General features: G+C 42.8%; 1 protein-coding gene across 2 annotated transcripts; it reads left to right on the forward strand.

Annotated features, from left to right (window-relative positions):
* Positions 1–7,284: 7,284 nt before the first annotated feature.
* LOC106356960 lies at positions 7,285–9,160 on the forward strand. Of its 2 annotated transcripts, none has more exons than XM_048747945.1 (5): positions 7,285–7,572; positions 7,663–7,789; positions 7,882–8,169; positions 8,264–8,482; positions 8,636–9,160. In XM_048747945.1, exons 3-5 carry the CDS (start codon positions 8,167–8,169, stop codon positions 8,834–8,836), a joined length of 423 nt encoding a protein of 140 aa, XP_048603902.1. In that variant the 5' UTR covers positions 7,285–7,572; positions 7,663–7,789; positions 7,882–8,166; the 3' UTR covers positions 8,837–9,160. The 2 variants fall into 2 exon arrangements, with proteins under 2 accessions (XP_048603902.1, XP_048603901.1); XM_048747944.1 differs by having other exon boundaries at positions 7,298–7,582.
* Positions 9,161–19,336: the final 10,176 nt, after the last annotated feature.

Consider the following 19,336-nt stretch of genomic DNA (forward strand, 5'->3'; position numbering starts at 1 on the left):
AAGAACCAGACTTGAGCAGAGAAGAACTAAATGAGCTAGCCAGCTTGTGGAGTGTACCAGTAACCAGATCAAGGCTGAGAGCACAAGAGGAGAGGCTCCAGGAGATAGCCAAAATCGTGGGTCTTGGATCAAGACAAGGAGATCAAGATAAACCAGCCTGTTGGTTTAATTTAATTACTTTGTAAGGGCTTTGGTTATTGGGCTTTCATTTAATTTAAACCAAAGACAATTAGGATTTTAAAATAAACCAATTTCAATTGGATTAGGATTAGAATTAGAATTAAACCATCCTGGTTTACTTCTAGGGTTTCTGTTTGTCGATTTCTTTAAGAACATGGGGGGGGGAGGCAGCTTTGTTTTCTCAACTTTCAATCTAAGAATTATTCAGTCAACTTTGTTGTCTTGTCTCTAGCTTTCTCTGTTCAGCTCAAGAACATTGATCTCACTTAAAGGAAGGAATTCCTGTGAATCCCATCTTAGACATTAGAAGGTGATCTTGTGTCTTTGAGTAGCAAACCATCTCTGTTGCCATTCCATAGCTTCAGAGAGACGTCCATAGTCCAGCAGAGTGCTAGTAGCCTCCAAGGACATCCCTATTTTGTTCCCCTTCAAGTGATCCAGGAGCAGAAGCCATACCCAGGCTGCACCAAGTGGTATCAGAGCCACTTGAAGGTTAGGGTTTGCGATTTTGACTACTCAGATCATTCATTCCATCAAACACTTCTCTTATCTTTCTATCTGTTGTAAGCCAGCTGAGCCAACCCTGCAAATCAAAAAAAAAAAAAGAGATCTTTGATCCAAATAAAAAAAAAAAAAAAAAAAAAGCTGAAGAGTAATCCAGCTAGCTGAAGAGAAATCCAGCTTAGGGTGGTAAAGTCAGCTGGTACCTAAATCTCTTAATACTTTCTTTCTGATTCATTGGGGTTTAGTTCTAGATCTTAAGTGTAGAACTTTGTTTTTCAACTGAACTTGTGGGAAGAGCTGAGACTTGGCGATTTGAAAACTTGAGTGAGAGAGAGATACTTTTGTTCTTTGCTTTGTGTTTTCTCTAACTATTTCAGGAACAATGAGTGAAGAGAGACGAGATGGAAAGCAACCAGAGGGTTCAGGAGAACCGGCTGTCCAGCAAATCAACCTCAACCAAGTTCAATTTGAGGCTATGATGGCTGAGATAACCAGAAGAATGCAAAATACTTACAACCTTGCGCAACAAGCTAATGAAAACTTACCTGGTGTTAATGCAGGGCAAGAGAGGGATGCGGTTGCTGCTGGAGCTCAGAGAGCACGCATTGGACCTATAAGAGGGCCACGAGTTGAGATTGGGGGTCGTGGGGTTTATGGAGAACATTATCAAGAAGATTCAACTGATGAAAGTGATGATGGATCTCAGGCTAGTCAGCATGGTAGAAACTACAACCGTAGGCGACCAGCTACTGATAACCTAGGCAATCTCAAGCTTAGAATCCCTCCATTCCATGGGAAGAATGATCCTGATGCTTACTTAGAGTGGGAGAAGAAGATTGAACTGGTTTTCAATTGCCAGCAGCTCACTGAGGAGAGAAAAGTGAGACTAGCAGCTACTGAATTCTGTGGATATGCTATTAGCTGGTGGGATCAGATTGCTACTACCAGGAGACGCAATGGAGAGCCTCAAGTAGCTTCCTGGTTTGAGATGAAAACTGTGATGAAGAAGAGATTTGTTCCTAATCACTATGGAAGAGATCTACACCAGAAGTTGAGAAGGCTTTCTCAAGGGTCTAAGAGTGTAGAGGACTATCACCAGGAGATGGAAACACTCATGTTAAAAGCTGATTTAGAAGAAGGTGTAGAAGCTACTATGGCTAGATTCCAAGGAGGTCTTAACAGAGATATACAAGATAGGTTGGAGCTACAAGAGTATGAGGACATGGATGAACTGCTACATAAGGCTATTTTGATTGAGCAGCAGAACAAGAGGAAGAGCTCTACCCGGTCTTCATACACTCCTGCTTCAAAACCGGCCTACTCCAAGGAAGATAAGCCAGGGGATAAGTCCAAGGACGGTTCTTCTTCAGTAGAGACCAAGAGAGATGACAAGGGTAAAGGAGTAGCCACATCTACTAAGACCAGGAACATTAAGTGTTTCAAGTGTCATGGCTTTGGTCACTATGCTAATGAGTGCACCAACAAGAAGGTGATGACTATCTTAGCCAACGGGGAGGTGATATCTGAAGAGGAGGACGCCGGCCAAGAGTCAGATGAGGAAGGCGTGGAGTACCCTGTCCGTGGAGAGCTACTAGTCACCAGGAGACTTCTCAATGCTCAACCTAAAGCCAAAGAAGATGAGCAAAGGGAAAACTTGTTCCACACCAGATGTTTGGTTCAAGAAAAGGTTTGTAGCCTGATCATTGATGGAGGAAGCTGTACTAATGTAGCAAGTGCTGAGTTGGTGGAGAAGTTGGGTCTTCAAGTGTTTAAACATCCTAAACCATATCTCTTGCAATGGATCAATGATGAGGGTGGATTAAAGATCACCAAACAAGTGAAGGTCTTGCTATCAGTGGGAAAGTACCAGGATGAGATCACTTGTGATGTAGCACCCCTTGAAGCTAGCCACATCCTTCTTGGTCGTCCATGGCAGTATGATAAGAGATCAGTACATGATGGCTTCACCAACAGATACACTTTTATCCATAAGGAGAAACAAGTTACCCTGGCGCCAATGACCCCTCAGGAGGTACACCAGGATCAGATGCATCTCAAAATGAAGAGAGGAGAGTCCAAGGCCGCCAGCAAGTCCTTGCTTCTTGAAGAGACCAGCCAGGTAAGTAAACTCAACCTCTTTGCTACTGCTAAAGATATCAAAACTGCTGTGATTGAACAATCAAATTTGATACTAGTGGTTTATAAAGAATTGTTGAGCTCTACTACTAACCCTGCTCCTGAGATTCCAGAGGAGATTGAGTGCCTTTTGCAGGAGTATAGAGATGTGTTCCCAGAGGACAATCCAATAGGTCTGCCGCCTATAAGGGGAATAGAGCACCAGATTGATTTTGTACCAGGAGCTACTTTACCAAACCGTCCAGCATACAGGACCAACCCTGTGGAGACCAAGGAGCTTCAGAAACAAGTCAATGAGCTAATGGATAAGGGACATATCAGGGAGAGTTTGAGTCCTTGTGCTGTACCTGTCCTCTTGGTACCAAAAAAAGATGGAAGCTGGAGGATGTGTGTGGACTGCAGAGCCATCAACAACATAACAGTTAAGTACAGACACCCTATTCCTCGCTTAGATGATATGCTAGATGAGTTACATGGTTCATGTGTCTTTTCTAAGATTGATTTAAAGAGTGGTTACCACCAGATTAGAATGAAAGAAGGAGATGAGTGGAAAACTGCTTTTAAAACTAAGCTAGGATTGTATGAATGGCTTGTGATGCCTTTTGGACTTACTAATGCACCTAGTACTTTCATGAGGTTAATGAATCATGTCTTGAGAGCTTTGATAGGACGATTTGTAGTTGTTTACTTTGATGATATCCTGATTTACAGCAAGACTATGAAAGAACATGTTAACCACTTGAAACAAGTTCTGGATGTGCTTAGAAAAGAAAATCTGTATGCTAACTATAAAAAGTGTTCTTTTGGCACAGATAACCTTGTCTTTTTAGGTTTTGTTGTGACTTCACAGGGCATACAGGTTGATGAGGAAAAAGTGAAGGCTATCAGGGAGTGGCCGATTCCTAAATCTATTGGAGAGGTCAGAAGTTTTCATGGACTTGCTGGCTTCTACAGGAGGTTTGTGAGAGATTTCAGTACAGTTGCAGCACCACTGACTGAAGTAATCAAAAAGAGTGTAGGTTTCACTTGGGGACCAACCCAAGAAGATGCATTTCAAATGCTAAAAGAGAAGTTAACAAGTGCTCCCTTACTTGCACTTCCTGACTTTTCTAAAACTTTTGAAATTGAATGTGATGCATCTGGTATTGGAATTGGAGCTGTGTTGATGCAGGATAAGAAACCCATAGCTTACTTCAGTGAGAAACTAGGAGGCGCCACCTTGAACTATCCTACCTATGACAAGGAGCTGTATGCCTTGGTGAGAGCTTTACAAGTGTGGCAACATTACTTGTGGCCTAAGGAGTTTGTGATCCATACAGATCATGAATCCCTTAAACATCTCAAAGGGCAACAGAAGCTGAACAAGAGACATGCCAGGTGGGTGGAGTTCATTGAGACCTTTCCTTATGTCATCCACTACAAGAAAGGTAAGGAGAATGTAGTGGCTGATGCACTCTCCAGAAGGTATACTCTTTTATCTTCAATGGAAACTAAACTCTTAGGCTTTGAACATATCAAATCTTGCTATGCTAATGATCCTGAGTTTAAAGATGTGTTTAGAGAATCTGAGAAACATGCTAGTGGAAAATTCTACCAAGTAAAAGGATTTCTTTTCTATGATAACCGCCTGTGTGTTCCTAGTGGCTCTTTGAGAGAATTGTATGTTAGGGAAGCTCACGCTGGAGGGCTGATGGGACACTTTGGAGTCGCCAAAACACTCTCCACCTTGCAAGAGCACTTCTACTGGCCGAGTATGAAGAAAGAAGTGGAGCGTGTGTGCTCAAGGTGTGTCGTGTGCAAACAAGCCAAGTCTAAGGTCCAACCAACAGGTTTGTATACACCTCTCCCTATTCCTACTGCACCATGGATTGATATCTCTATGGACTTTGTCTTAGGATTGCCTAGGACTAGGAAAGGAAGAGATAGTATCTGTGTGGTTGTTGACAGATTTTCTAAGATGGCTCACTTCATACCTTGTCATAAAACTGATGATGCATCTTTGGTAGCTGATCTATTCTTTCGAGAAGTTGTTAGATTGCATGGTATGCCTAGGACTATAGTTTCTGATAGAGATACTAAGTTCCTTAGCTATTTCTGGAAAACTCTGTGGGGAAAGTTGGGAACTAAGCTATTGTTTTCAACTACTTGTCATCCCCAAACTGATGGTCAAACTGAATCAGTCAATAGGACATTGTCTACTCTTTTGCGTGCCATCATTAAGAGTAACATTAGGACATGGGAGGATTGTTTACCACATGTAGAGTTTGCATATAACAGAGCAGTGCATTCAGCTACTAAACTCTCACCTTTTCAAGTTGTTTATGGTTTTAACCCATTGTCTCCTCTTGATTTATTTGCTTTACCTTTAAAAGAGCAAACTAACCTTGATGGCAAGCAAAAGGCCGAGTTTGTTTTGTCTTTGCATGAGCAGGTCAGGAAGAACATTGAGGAGAGAACCAAGATGTATGAGAGGCAGAAGAACAAGGGGCGCAAGGAGCTAGTACTTGAACCGGGTGATCTTGTGTGGATTCACATGAGAAAAGAGAGGTTTCCTGTTGAGAGGAAATCAAAGTTGCTACCAAGGAAAGATGGACCTTTCAGAGTGCTGAAGAGAATCAACAACAATGCCTACCAGATCGATCTTGAAGGGAAATACACAATCAGTTCTACTTTCAATGTTTCTGACTTGGACCCTTTTATTGCAGATGATTTGGATTTGAGGTCAAATCCTTTTAAAGGAGGAGGGGATGGTGTAGCCATGAGTAGAGACATTGGGGATCTGAGTGAGTCTGACGAGGAAGAGCCAGACTTGAGAAAAGAAGAGCCAGACTTGAGAAGAGAAGAACCAGACTTGAGAAAAGAAGAGCCAGACTTGAGAAGAGAAGAACTAGACTTGAGCTGAGAAGAACCAGACTTGAGCAGAGAAGAACTAAATGAGCTAGCCAGCTTGTGGAGTGGACCAGTAACCAGATCAAGGCTGAGAGCACAAGAGGAGAGGCTCCAGGAGATAGCCAAAATCGTGGGTCTTGGATCAAGACAAGGAGATCAAGATAAACCAGCCTGTTGGTTTAATTTAATTACTTTGTAAGGGCTTTGGTTATTGGGCTTTCATTTAATTTAAACCAAAGACAATTAGGATTTTAAAATAAACCAATTTCAATTGGATTAGGATTAGAATTAGAATTAAACCATCCTGGTTTACTTCTAGGGTTTCTGTTTGTCGATTTCTTTAAGAACATGGGGGGGAGGCAGCTTTGTTTTCTCAACTTTCAATCTAAGAATTATTCAGTCAACTTTGTTGTCTTGTCTCTAGCTTTCTCTTTTCAGCTCAAGAACATTGATCTCACTTAAAGGAAGGAATTCCTGTGAATCCCATCTTAGACATTACAAGGTGATCTTGTGTCTTTGAGTAGCAAACCATCTCTGTTGCCATTCCATAGCTTCAGAGAGACGTCCATAGTCCAGCAGAGTGCTAGTAGCCTCCAAGGACATCCCTATTTCATTCTCCTTCAAGTGATCCAGGAGCAGAAGCCATACCCAGGCTGCACCAAGTGGTATTGCACCAGTTCTTTCTTAGGGTTTCGATTTGGGGTTTTTAAGGTTCAGGGTTTTAATTTGTCTTGACTATCTGTTTCTGGGTCTATAATTCCTGTTCTGAGTCTCTATTTCTGTCTGACACAATCAATTACCTCTGCTGATATTCTCAGCTAGGGTTTCCTTGTTAGGGTCTTGACTATCCGACTTATCTTTACTCTGGTTTATCTTGTTCTCTGTGTAATTGTTCTTTGTATCTGGTCTTCACTATCTTGTTTATCTTGTCTCCGTTAAACTTGTCTCTGGTCTTGACTATCTATTTTTAATCTTATTTATGTGTTATAGTATCTAGTTTATTTTGTTAATAGTCTCTGTGTTACGATTTTGTTAATGGTTCTCTGTGTTATGGTTCAGTGTGTCATTCTATGTGTGTTTCAGTCAGTTAGTCTCTCCATTTTCATATCTTCTGTTAGTTTAATAAAAAGAAAAAGACAAAAATAGCACTAAATCAAGTTTTTGTTCCCAAACTAGCACTCAAGGTCAAAAGTCACAAAAATAGCACTTAATGTTTTATCAAAAGTCACAAACTTAGGGTTTAGAATTAAAAGGTGGGGTTTAGGATTTAGGGTTTAGGGTTTAGAGTTTAGGGTTTAGGATTTAGATTTTAGGGTTTAGGGTTTAGGGTTTAGGGTTTAGGGTTTAGGGTTTAGGGTTTAGAGTTTAGGGTTTAGAGTTTAGGGTTTAGGGTTTAGGGTTTAGGGTTTAGGGTTTAGAGTTTAGGGTTTAGGGTTTAGAATTGAGAAATGAGGTTTTGGGGATAAGATTTCAAATTTTGAAAAATAAAAAAATTAAAATTTTCAAAGGATAAACTTAGAAATGTGCTATTTTGGTCATTTTAGTTTTTGAGTGCTATTTTTGTGATTTAAACTTAGAAATGTGCTATTTTGGAGATTTGCCCTTTAATAAACTATGTGATTGATCCATCTAAAGCTCTTCTTTTTATCTGTTTGTGCTAATGTCTTTGAAATCCTTGTAGTATGCATCCACCAAAAAGAGGAGGTTTCCCCGCAAGAGCTACCGCCGGACGAGGTGGACCCAGTTTCGTGAAGAACACAAACCCATGTGCTTCACCGGGATTTCCACTGCGAAGAATTGAGGAACTACTACAAGCACCTGCACGCAGAAACCAGCCAACTCTCCACCCTGAGAAGAGAGATGGTGCTCTTTCGTAAGATATCCTTATGACAGAAATTTTATAAATTTGTATTAAAAGTTTAACTAACTAATTGTTCTTTGTGGTTGTGATAGGATATCAACTGACGATGAGGTCAAGTATGATATAAAGAGGGCTTTTTCCAACGATTTTGATGGAGCTTGGTGGAATCTCAGTGAGGTTCCTCCAGAGCAGCAAGACAAGTGGTGGTCCGATTTTGTGGTAAGATTCATATTGGTTGTTTCCCTTAACTACTTCTTGTTTAGATTAGATCTATTTTGACATCATATTTTGCTTTTCTTTTTTTTTTCCAGCAAAAGTATTACTGGGATTCAGACCACCATAATTTGGTGAAGGCTCTTTGGACAAAGCAACTCAGGAGAATGATCTCAAACAACATTAGCAAGGGATAGACAAACAACAAAAAGCCCAACTTTGTCTCTGATAACAAATGGAAGTTGATGTAGCAACATTGTAACACTCCTCAGGCACTTCATGTTAGCAACACAAACTCCAAGAACAGGAAATCAGAGCGTGATGGAGATGGTATACATCAACACATCTCAGGTTCCAAATCTTATGCCAAGGTCAAATATGAAATGGTATAATAAACTTATTCTTATTGTCTTATTGTGTCTATTTGTGTTTCTATGTTTTTCTTGTGTGTCATTTAATCCATTTGCCTTTTGTATATAGATGATGGAGTTGGGTGAGGAGCCAGCTAACACTGACCTGGTGCGGAAGGCTCATATGAAAAGGGACGGCACGTTTGTAGACAAGCGTGCACAGAAGATTATTGAAGAAGTTGAGTCTATTGTTGTTTCAGAACACCCCAGCACTGATGAGACTGATAGCCAAGACTCCAACTCAGAAGCATCAATCACACCACTTATGAGAGATGAGGCTTTTTACAAGGTAAATGTTAGATTATTTTGTGGTTCATTGCTGCAGATGTTAATGATTATTGGTAATTGTTTGATAAGGCTTTATTTTGTTATGGTTGTGGTAGTGTTATGTTTTGTTGTATGTGTCTAGTGATTTTTGTTTCTTGTTTTTCTGCTTTTGTAGGTGGTCAAGCCACACAAAGGCAGGCTGTTTGGACTTGGAACAGCACAAATGGAGAACTATGATCACATTGCTCCACCTGCTGTTGTTCTTACTCGTCAAGCTCAATTGGAGAAAGAGGTGATTAATCTTACTGGAATGGTCAAGTTGATGACCAGCAGCTCACTGCTTTGTGTGAAGCTAGAGGAGAGTGACAGCCTCTGATGCAACTACCAACCCTTCTCCATCTTCACCTCCTACCACCAATGAGCCGAGAATCTAGATGGCGTTGCTGACTTTCTGTTAGCTTTTTTTTCTGGGAAATTGAAGACATAACAGTTAGAATCTTTTTTGTGTTATGTCTGTTAGTTTTCACATATCGGTTTCATATTCTGTTTCTACTAAATGAATGCTTTGTTTCCATTATGTTCCAAGTGTTTCAGTTTATTTTTATGCTGTTATAGATTTAAAAAATCAATCTATATAGCTTTTTGTGTATTGTAAACAAAAAAATCAATTTTAATTGTCAGGATTCTATAATTTTTGTCATAATAATAATAACCACAAATTTGGTCGTAGCTATTCTGAATCCAATTCTTTAGATACAAATGTTTTGTAACTAAATTTGTAGCACCATTTGCTATAACTTCGCTTAGGATAAATTGTTGCCAAGTTCTGTAGCCACTTAGCTACACTATATCTCTTGCTAAAAGCGTTGCTAAAGTGCGACAGAAAACTCCATAGCCATGGTGTAGCTAATAGCTACGGCCAGCGCTCTTGCTCATCCGTCGCGAGCGAGCTACGACATAACGACGGATTGGAGTTAGCGTCGACGCTGACGCCACGGTTTCCGTCCGTCGCTATCCATCGCTTACTCCATTTTAGCTACAGATTCTCTTTTGTAGCAATGAATAAATCTATATCTATTTAGCTTATTTCTTGTAGTGACGCGACCTCAAATGCTTGGATTAGCGCACTAACCACTAGAAAACACTACAGTTACTGATTTCTTTTACGGATACTAGTATATATATATTAACCCTTAAAATTTATCCCCAATTAATCCACGATTAATCTCCTAATTTTTCTCAACTCGCTAGGCCAGACCAGCGTTACCAAACAGGTCAAAATGTTAACAATTGCATCCTCCATTCAAGTCTATGCTTGGCAAATATGTTTTACGTCATGGGGTATTTTTATAAGTTTGGGAGGTCAGTGGAATTTTGAAATTAATGTATCCAATTAAATTATTGAATAACATTTTTCAAAACACAACTTAGTGCACCGGTGGCACTAACCAAAAACTTGAAAGATTTTGAAATTCTGTATAAATTTTGTGACAATCCGTCCCGCTCACTCGGAGTCCGGCTCACAGCCCTGCAGGGCACCGACCCTAATCCCTCACATGTGAGTTCTCACTGGCTCCCCCATGAAAGTTATTGATGCGCTTGACGTTACTCGAACCCAAGACCACACTCTTTAACAACACTTCCACATGACGAGTTGTTACCAATTGACACGCAGATCAATCGGTGACAACTTGTCCTGTGGGAGAGTTGTTAAAGGGTTAGGTCTTGGGTCCGAGTAACGCCAGCGCATCAATAACCTACACATACATGGTGGAGTCAGTAAGGACTCACATGCGAGGGGTTACGGTTGGTGCCTTGCAGAGCTGTGAGCCTGGGTCTGCGGGACAGGTTGTCACAAAAAAAGTCGAATTTTTATGTAACAACCTGTCCCGCGGACCTAGGCTCACAGCCCTGCAGGGTACCGACCCTAACCCTTCACATATGAGTTTTCATTGACTCCCCCCCATATAGGTTATTGATGCGCTTGGCGTTACTAGAACACAAACCCTCACCCTTTAACAAGACTCCCACAGGACGAGTTGTCACCAATTGATCTGGCTCTGATACCACTTGTGACACCCCAACCCAACATAACTGAAATGGTTGGCGATATCATGACACTTGTCTCCAGCCACAAGGCCGAAACAATGTGTTTTTAGGATCCCAGGACGTCTTTGACAAAAACCCACCAACATGAGCCGAACCTGAAATGAAAAGGGAAGAAGGAGGGGTGAGCATTTCGACAAAAGCCCAGTAGCCCCGGAATCATCACCCATCATTCACCACACAACATAACAAAAGCTCTATCTAGAACATCCAGTAAAGCAAGGCGATCAACAAGAAACGAGGATAAACCCCGACGGTGCCAACATGAAACTAAGCCACATCACGGTGTCTCCGTGAGTTTCACGCCTTCACGCGATCACACGATCACGCCACATCACGCTGTCTCCACGTGATCCGCGCCACTACAACCACACGATCACGCCACATCACGCTGTCTCCATGTGATCGGTGTGACTACATTCACACGTTCACGCCACATCACGTGTCTCCACGTGAAACGTGCTACTACATTCTTAACTTCACACAGGCACGCCGCATGCCCGCTCCAGGGATGAATCATGCCAACTCACACAATTGCCACATGATCCAAAAAGAAACGATGTAACGCCTTAGACATACATATATTCACCACATTACACCGGCACACATAGGCCTTAAGCCTTTCTGTAACTTATATACATCCGACATATACATCACCCACATATACCATAACCTCAATCAATACAATCATTACATACAATCCTCAAACATCATCAAACCATATTCAATTTAACAACCAACAATGAATAGATCTAGATGTTCACACATTACAATACAATATATAAGTATAATATATATATATATATATATATATATATATATAGTTCATTTATCAAACAACTACGCATATGCTTATAAATAACACGTAGGTATGAATGATTTAGTTAGATACTTATACTATGAAGTGATAATGAAAGTAGGAAGGAAGAGATCACATATGTTCTCACCTTGGCCTTAGATCTTCGAATGGAAAAGAGAGAAGAAGCAGATTTGAAGCTTACGGATTTCCACAAACAATATCATCAAACCAGATCTAGTAAGAAGACAAGAAGAGATCTGGACACAGACTTGGATAGGTTAATCGAGGATCTCCGACAGCTTGGCTCTGGTGCGCAACGAACAACCACCAGCGAAGAGAGAGAGAGAGAGAGAGAGAGAGAGAGAGAGAGAGAGAGAGAGAGAGAGAGAGAGAGAGAGAGAGAGAGAGAGAGAGAGAGAGAGAGAGAGAGAGAGAGAGAGAGAGAGAGAGAGAGAGAGAGAGAGAGAGAGAGAGAGAGCAGCCAAGAGAGAACAAGAGAGAAGAGAAAAAGAGAAATCTTGACGGCTAAGGTTTTCCGATTTCTCTGGAACTCTGCAGGGCTTCGCTCTGGTTTCTAAATAGCAGAGAAGAAAATGAGGAGACTTCTATTTATAAGAAAAGAAGAGGATGCCCTAGGGTTTACTACGCTGGCCTGAATTAAAAGAAAGAAAAAAAATGTGCTTTGGTCCAAATTAATTGGAAAAAAGGAAATCCTCATACCGGTAGGCCGGGATGTGACAAATCTATTGATGGCTTTTCTCATAGATGTACAAGAATAATACCCTATATTTTTATCTTTAGATATTTTTTATTATTAAAAAATGAAAAAAAGATTTTATATGTATATTCTAACATCCTCCTAAGTGAGATTAAGAGGATGTTAGATCTTTAAACTAAACCAAAAAATTCTAAAACATTCAATTTTAATAGAAAAATAACATAATATTCAATATGGTACCGGAGTTATGATCTTTTCGCATGTATATGAGAATAAGGTACCGGAGATATTTTGGTGGTGTACATAGGAGCAAAATCGTTGAATAGGATTGGTAGTTCCAGTTTTGTTATGAGTAGTCAGCAAATGCACCATAGCTAGTGGCGGTGGCACATGTAGCGATTGTGTTTGTAAAATTAACATTTTAAAACCTTTCAACATTCACCGCCGCATATTAGAAACATGAAAAATGGGATGTTATTGTGGGAACCGAAATTCGCACTGTCGATTTTCCGTAAAATAAGGAAAGATAGAAACCCTAAATTTTCCAGAGGTCCCGCATTATCTGTCTAAACCACGAAAAACGAAAGAGACAAAGATAACAGAATATCGAAAGTAAATTGCACATCGGCGTATAATTGATTGATAAAAGAAGAAGATTACATGATTTGCGAGAGATAAGACAAACAGAGTTTCGCTAGCCAAGTTAATCTTAGAACAAGAACGAAAAGAGTCTAAGTAAAATCGAGCCGCCTAAATTCTAAGTTTTCCTAAGCTAGCAGAGTTTTTCTAGGTCTAAAAATCTCTCTCTCTCGCCCCTGGCTTTAGCTCCTATTATATATCCTTCTAATTCGGTTCCCCCTTCCTTTTTTGCCCTTGGTTGAGCTTATCATTTTGCGGAAACTTTCCATTTTCCTTCGATCTTTTGTGTTTATCCTTTGGAAACTTAGCATTTATCTCCCGAACTTCACATTTATCTTCTCCTGCACATAAAAGATAAACCGGCATATCGATTGGGCTTGATTTTGTACAAGGTCGTGAGTGGGCTGTTAGCCTTGTTCTGGGCTTTTTCTTTCGGGCCGTTTCTCGGCTTAAGCGTTTTTCACGACTTATCGAAGAGCGCTCTCGAAACGACGTCGATTCCGAAGAAAGCCTGGATTTCTCATACTTTAGGCAGTTCAAGATGTTTAGTTAACCGTCACCGTTTCATACTATAAATCCAAACTTCATAAGAGAAAACGAGTTCTCGGGGTTTTTAAAGTCGTAAAGTTCCTACGGCGCCTCCGATCGAAGTGAGACAAGAGCAAGTTTGATCAAATTTCGGGGAGGAAGCTTTGCGGACTGGACGAGAACATCACGATCATCCCAGCTCGGCCATTCGATCCAGCTCGGCCATCCGCCGAACTGGACTGGATCAGTTTGTCGAAGGGTTGAGCTGGACTGTTTGTTTTTGGTTCCGAGGTTCATCTTTCTTTGAAACTTATGCTCGGGAACTTTTGTCGAGAGTGTGTCGAGAAAGCCTTCGTAAGGAAAGGTGATTTAGACGCTGATTTCGAGATAACTGTTTTTGACCCCAACAGTTAGCCCGCCGGCTCGCAAGTTTCGAGTACGAATCTTGCGGGCGAGTGATGGCGTTAATTGGAATCCTTGGTTAAAATTGCTTTTTCTCGAAAATTTTCTTCCGATTATTTTAATGCGGAAAATATCCCTTCAACTCTTGTTTTCTCTATAAGTAGTGACCTACCTTCTTCATTCTCTCCACATTCTCTCAACTTCCCAAGTCCCCCTTGCATTTTCTCTCAAAAACTTCTCTCCACCAAGATGTCTTCTTCCGGCAATGTCCAGAAGGATGGTGATGTCGAGATGAGCAGCGCCGCCGGTGAAAGTCCATCTGTTCTTCCTGCCGCCGGCGAGAATTCGTCGGCTCTCCCTGCCGCTGGAGCTGTTTCGGCTCACATTGCGGAGTTTCTCTCCTTCCAAAGTGAGATGGCCCGTTGCGAGGCTGAGGAGACGGCGAACCCCACCGGTGGCGTATCTCCAAGACCTGAGGTTCCTCCTTGACACGACGCTGCCCCCGCTGTGAGAGCTGCTGCCTCGGGGGTTTTGGTACCCGAGGTTGAACTTCAGCCGTCGGGTTCTTCTACGACTCCAGCGACTGTTGATGACATCGAACCGGTTCACGAGTCGATGCCTCCTCCCACGGCCAACAGAGTGATTGTTTTGGCGCTGCCCGCCCTAGGCGCGATTTCGGCTGCTAAGCCGAAGGGTCGTAAAAGGCCGTGTACTGACTCTGATGTGGCCAAGAAGAGGAGATGTGCCAAGGAGCCCTGGGCTGGTTCCCTTCCCGCAAAGGGGTCCAGTTCTGTTTCGACGTCCCGTCAGCGCGCCAAGGTTTGTTTCGAGGGAAATTCTTCTCCACTTCTTAACGTGTTTTGATAGTTCCTTGATTATCTTTTATTTATATATATTTTTTTTAAGTTTGTCTTGTTGATTGATGGGATGATCGGCGAGTGCGGAGCAGAGGTTGAACGCCTTGCTAAGGAGTTGACGGAGTCTCAGGAAAGATCATAACAGCTTGAAGGGAAGTTGAAGGTCGCCGAGGACGCTCATTCCCTTGAAGTGGCTCAGTTTGTATCTCAAGTTGACGAGCTTGAGCGGGATCTCGGGAAGACCGCGAGCTCTTTGATTAAGGCGAAATAGGCGAAGACGGCGAAATCCTCGGAGTTGCGTCGGTTGAAGGGGAAGATCAAGAGTGGTGAAGGCTCGCTGACTGGTCTGAATGAAGAAGCCAAGGAGGCCACGCGTGCTGGGTTTCAAACCCGTTTGACTAGGATAATTGATTCCCTTGATTCCATGGCGCCGTTCATGCTAGAGATCTGGCTCGGGCGAGCATTGCGACGAGCGAGGCCCAGTTGCTTCGGGGTGAGGTGCCCCCGTCTCCACGGGCCAAAGAGGCCGACCTTTCTGCTCGTAGAGCAGAGTTAGCGGAGGTGGAAGGAGACTTCGATCAGATCCTTGTGGATTTGAAATCCGAGTGTGTCCTTCCGTCTAGCTCGGGCGACGGCGAGGGTCAAGATCCCATAGTTGAAGAGGGTGCACATGGCGTGATTCCAAACCCGGAAGGGGTGATTGGTGAAGGTGAAGCTCCGTGCGCGGAGGATGTTTGAGTTTGCAGTCTCGTGTGAGGCTTTGTTTTTTATGTTAACGTTTATGTTCTGCAACGGCCAAGTTGTGCCGTGTTTTTATCTTGGGACTGGCCGCTTGTGGCTTTGAATCCCCGTCGCTTCTGCGACTTTTAAATGAAACTTCGTTTTTTGCATTTTTAAAATCTTATAAAGTATTTATATGGGTGTTAGAGGGAAGACTACGAGTTGTCATCTCGTAGGCTAAATCTGGGTGAGCAGCTATATTCATGATTTGCTTCGAGAGTTTTCCGTAGTGCGAAGACTTGCAAAATTTCTGAAAATGCACGAATATTAGCCAAGAGACAAATTTTGGAATCTCGTATCAGGGTGTTTGATACTATGCCTAGAGATGTTAGTGACCAGTGTGTTCGGTTTAGGGTCAGACCTAGGTCTAATCACGGCTTTAGGGGGTGCAATGACTATTTCGACTTACGTTTCCCGTATCGTTTTCGACCTGATTTTGTCCTATTTTAAAGTTTGCGATATGTTCTCGGCTTACGTGACTTGTATGGTACAAATCGAGCATCTCTTCGAGGACAATTTTTAAGTCTCCTAAAAGTGCTGACCAAAAATTTTGGATTTTTTTATATAGCGCTATTACCCTTGTGTCGGGTGTTCGAGAGATATCTCTACGAGACAGCTTAGTCTGTTTAGGATGTTGAGAATTTGTTGTGATCAGCAACAAACTTATCGGTTGATATTACCGTTTTAGATTCTTCGCGAAGGATATGTGTTAAGAAGGAGTGTGTGTTTTATAGTCGTGGATGGACTGTTTTAAAGTCAGCGTTCCCTTCACTTGAAAGTTTCTGACGAAAAAGAGTACTTCGGGCGTTAGCGACGTCTCGCTTCTCCGAAGGTCAAATTTTTTATGTTGTTCTTTCAAGTGAAGGAGTGTTCTGATGTCATTTGGATTTTGGGATGTTTTCCGCTGCGTTAAAAAGAAGTTTCAAAACTATCGAATCTAGGATCAGATATTTCTTTTTGGGAGTATACGAGTATACATATACGTAGCCCCTCCCCCCCCCCCCTTTTTAATGAGGGGGGACAGCTGAGCTTGTCGTATGACGAATTGCCTACATACCCTCTTCTGGGATCAAGCCGTCTCGTAGTTCGGTGCAAAATGTTGCTTAGTGGTAGTATTTCTTGAGGTGCATCGCGTTCCAAGTTCTCGGAATTTTGGCGTCCTGCAAATTTGCGATTTCATACTCGCCTGGTCGGACTACTTTTATGACTTTGTAAGGTCCTTCCCAGTTGGTTCCGAGTTTTCCTGCATTCCGTTCGGCGGTGTTTTAGAAAATTTTTTGTAAGACTAAGTCGCCTTCTTTGAATTTGCAGCTGCGTACGTTAGTGTTGTAGTACTTTGCAGCTGCCTGTTGATAGTTTTGAATTCGTATAAGGGCTTGGTCCCGTCGTTCATTGATTAGATCGAGTTCGTCCAGCAACATTAAATTATTTGAATCTTCTCGTTCTGGGAGTAATCTTCTGCGTACCCCAGGAAATTCGACTTCTGCTGGGATAATACATTCGCTTCCGTTAACGAGAGCGAACGAAGTTTCTCCCGTTGCACGTCTCGGAGTTGTACGATGTGACCATGAGACTCCTTCGAGTTCTTCGGCCCATCTACCCTTTTTGGCGTCCAATAGTTTCTTAAGCCCATCGAGGATGGTCTTGTTAATTGTTTCGGCTTGGCCATTGCATTGTGGGTATCTAGGAGTCGATTTGGTAAGTCTTATCTTCCACTTTTCGCAGAATGCCTCGAATCTGGTTGAAATAAATTGGGATCCGTTGTCCCTTTTGATTTCGTATGGGACACCATGTCTGCAGACGATGTTTCTCCACACGAAGCTTTCGAGTTGGGTGTCTTTGATGCTTGCGTAGGAGTCAGCTTTGACCCATTTTGAGAAGAAATCCGTCAAAACTAACAAGAATCGTTTTTGCTTTGACCTGTGCATGAGTCCGACTATGTCCATCGACCATCGCATGAATGGATATGGTGCCGAGATCGACGAGAGAACCTCTGCCAGCTGATGGATAGTAGGAGCATGAGTCTGGCATTTTTCGCATTTTCGCGCAAACTTCTCGCAATCTTTGATCATCGTTGGCCAATAGTGTCCATGGCATTTGATTTTGACTGCGAGGGATCTTCCGCCAGAATGGTTTCCGCATTATCCAGAGTGGACTTCTTCCATTATCCTTCATTATTTCTCTCCTTCTACGCAGGTCATGAGTGGCCCGGAAAATTTCCACTTGTAGATTTCTCCGTCGACCAAGACGTATCGCGCGGATTGGGTCTTAATCTTTCGGGCTGCCCATTTTTCTGCTGGGAGTTTCCCGTCGGCGATGTATGCGAGGATTGTTTCTGTCCAAGGTTTGTTGAATCCATACTTGAACTGCTCTGGATAATGCGTCGCCTGGACATCGACTTCGTCGGGATCACCGTCGGGTGAATCGATTAAGTTTATAATGACAGGCGGCCCGATGCTAGGATGCTCTATGAACTCTACGGGAATTACCCTGCTCAGACCTGGATCTGAACTAGATGCCAAGGCGGCTAGGGCATCGGCCTGTGCGTTTTTGGCACGAGGAATCCGGGTGAGAGCGAATTGGTCGAAACTTTGAGCCAAGTTTTCAACAAGTTTCATGTAAGCTTCCATTCTCTCCTCCCTTGCTTCGTATTCCCCGTTGTATTGGCTTGCCACAAGTTGGGAATCACAATAGGCGTGAATGCTGTGTATCTTTAGGCCCTGAGCCAATCGTAAGCCTGCGATTAGGGCTTCGTACTCGGCTTCATTGAGGCGTAGAATACTAGTCGGAATGACTGTTCCAGTACTTCCCCAGTTGGCGACGTGAGTCTGATCCTGATCCCGGAGCCCTGTTTGGAAGAGAATCCGTCGACGTGGAGGGTCTAGGTCAAATCGGGTTCTTGGTTAGTCGTGTGCCCTGTTGGGAGTTCTACTAAGAAATCGGCGAGTACTTGCGATTTTGCGCAAGCTTTTTCTCGGTGCTCGATGTCGTACTCGCTCAGCTCGATTGCCCATTTTGCTAACCTACCGGATTAACTGGGGCTATGCAGGATCGTCCGCAGGGGGAATGACGTGAGTACTACGACTGTATGGGACTGGAAATACGGCCTTAGCTTCCGTGCTGACATTACGAATTCAAGCGCCAGTTTTTCCATCATCGGATAACGCATTTCTGCGTCGAGCAAAGTTTTGCTTACGTAAAAGATGGGCTTTTGCTCGCTGCGTTCTTCTCGGATAAGGACGCCGCTCACATCCGTGACTGATACTGCGATGTACATGAATAGTGGTTCTCCTTCTACGGGTTTTGCGAGCACCGGGGGAGTGGCTAAGAAGTATTTCAGCTGTTGGAACGCTTTTTCGCACTGTTCAGTTCTCTCGAATTTCCTATTCCTCTTTAGGGTGTCGTAGAAAGGCAAATATTTATCCGTTGATCGCGAGATAAAGCGGTTGAGCGCTGTGACTCTCCCGGTTAATCTCTGTACCTCTCGCTTCGTTCTCGGGGATGCCTTTTTGATTAGCACGGTGATCTTTTTAGGGAATTCTCCTGATGCTACTGCGAACCGACACTTAGTGGGGTTAAGTTTCATATTGTGTAGGTTTAGCCTTTCGAAGCACTCTTGGAGGTGAGTGATATGATCCTGCTCTTCGAGGGATTTCACGAGCATGTCATCAATGTACACCTCCATTGGATTCCAATGAACATACGATTGACGAGTCGTTGATAAGTTGCACCAACATTCTTAAGACCGAACGGCATCACTTTGTAGCGGTTTTCCTCTTGATCGTCAGGGTTCATCACGATTTGATTATACCCGGAGAATGCGTCCATAAAGGATACGAGTTTGTTCCCTGCCGTTGCTTCGACTAATCGATCGATGTGTGGCAATGGGAAGCTATCCATTGGACATGCCTTATTGAGATCGGTGAAATCGACGCACCCTCGCCACTTTCCGTTTTTCTTTTTGACAACGACCGGGTTAGTGAGCCTCTCGGGATACCTCACTTCTGTTATGGATCCGACTTTGAGGAGTGTTTTTACCTCGTCGTT

The sequence above is a fragment of the Brassica napus genome, chromosome C2, assembly GCF_020379485.1.
Source record: "Brassica napus cultivar Da-Ae chromosome C2, Da-Ae, whole genome shotgun sequence".
Taxonomy (NCBI): domain Eukaryota; kingdom Viridiplantae; phylum Streptophyta; class Magnoliopsida; order Brassicales; family Brassicaceae; genus Brassica; species Brassica napus.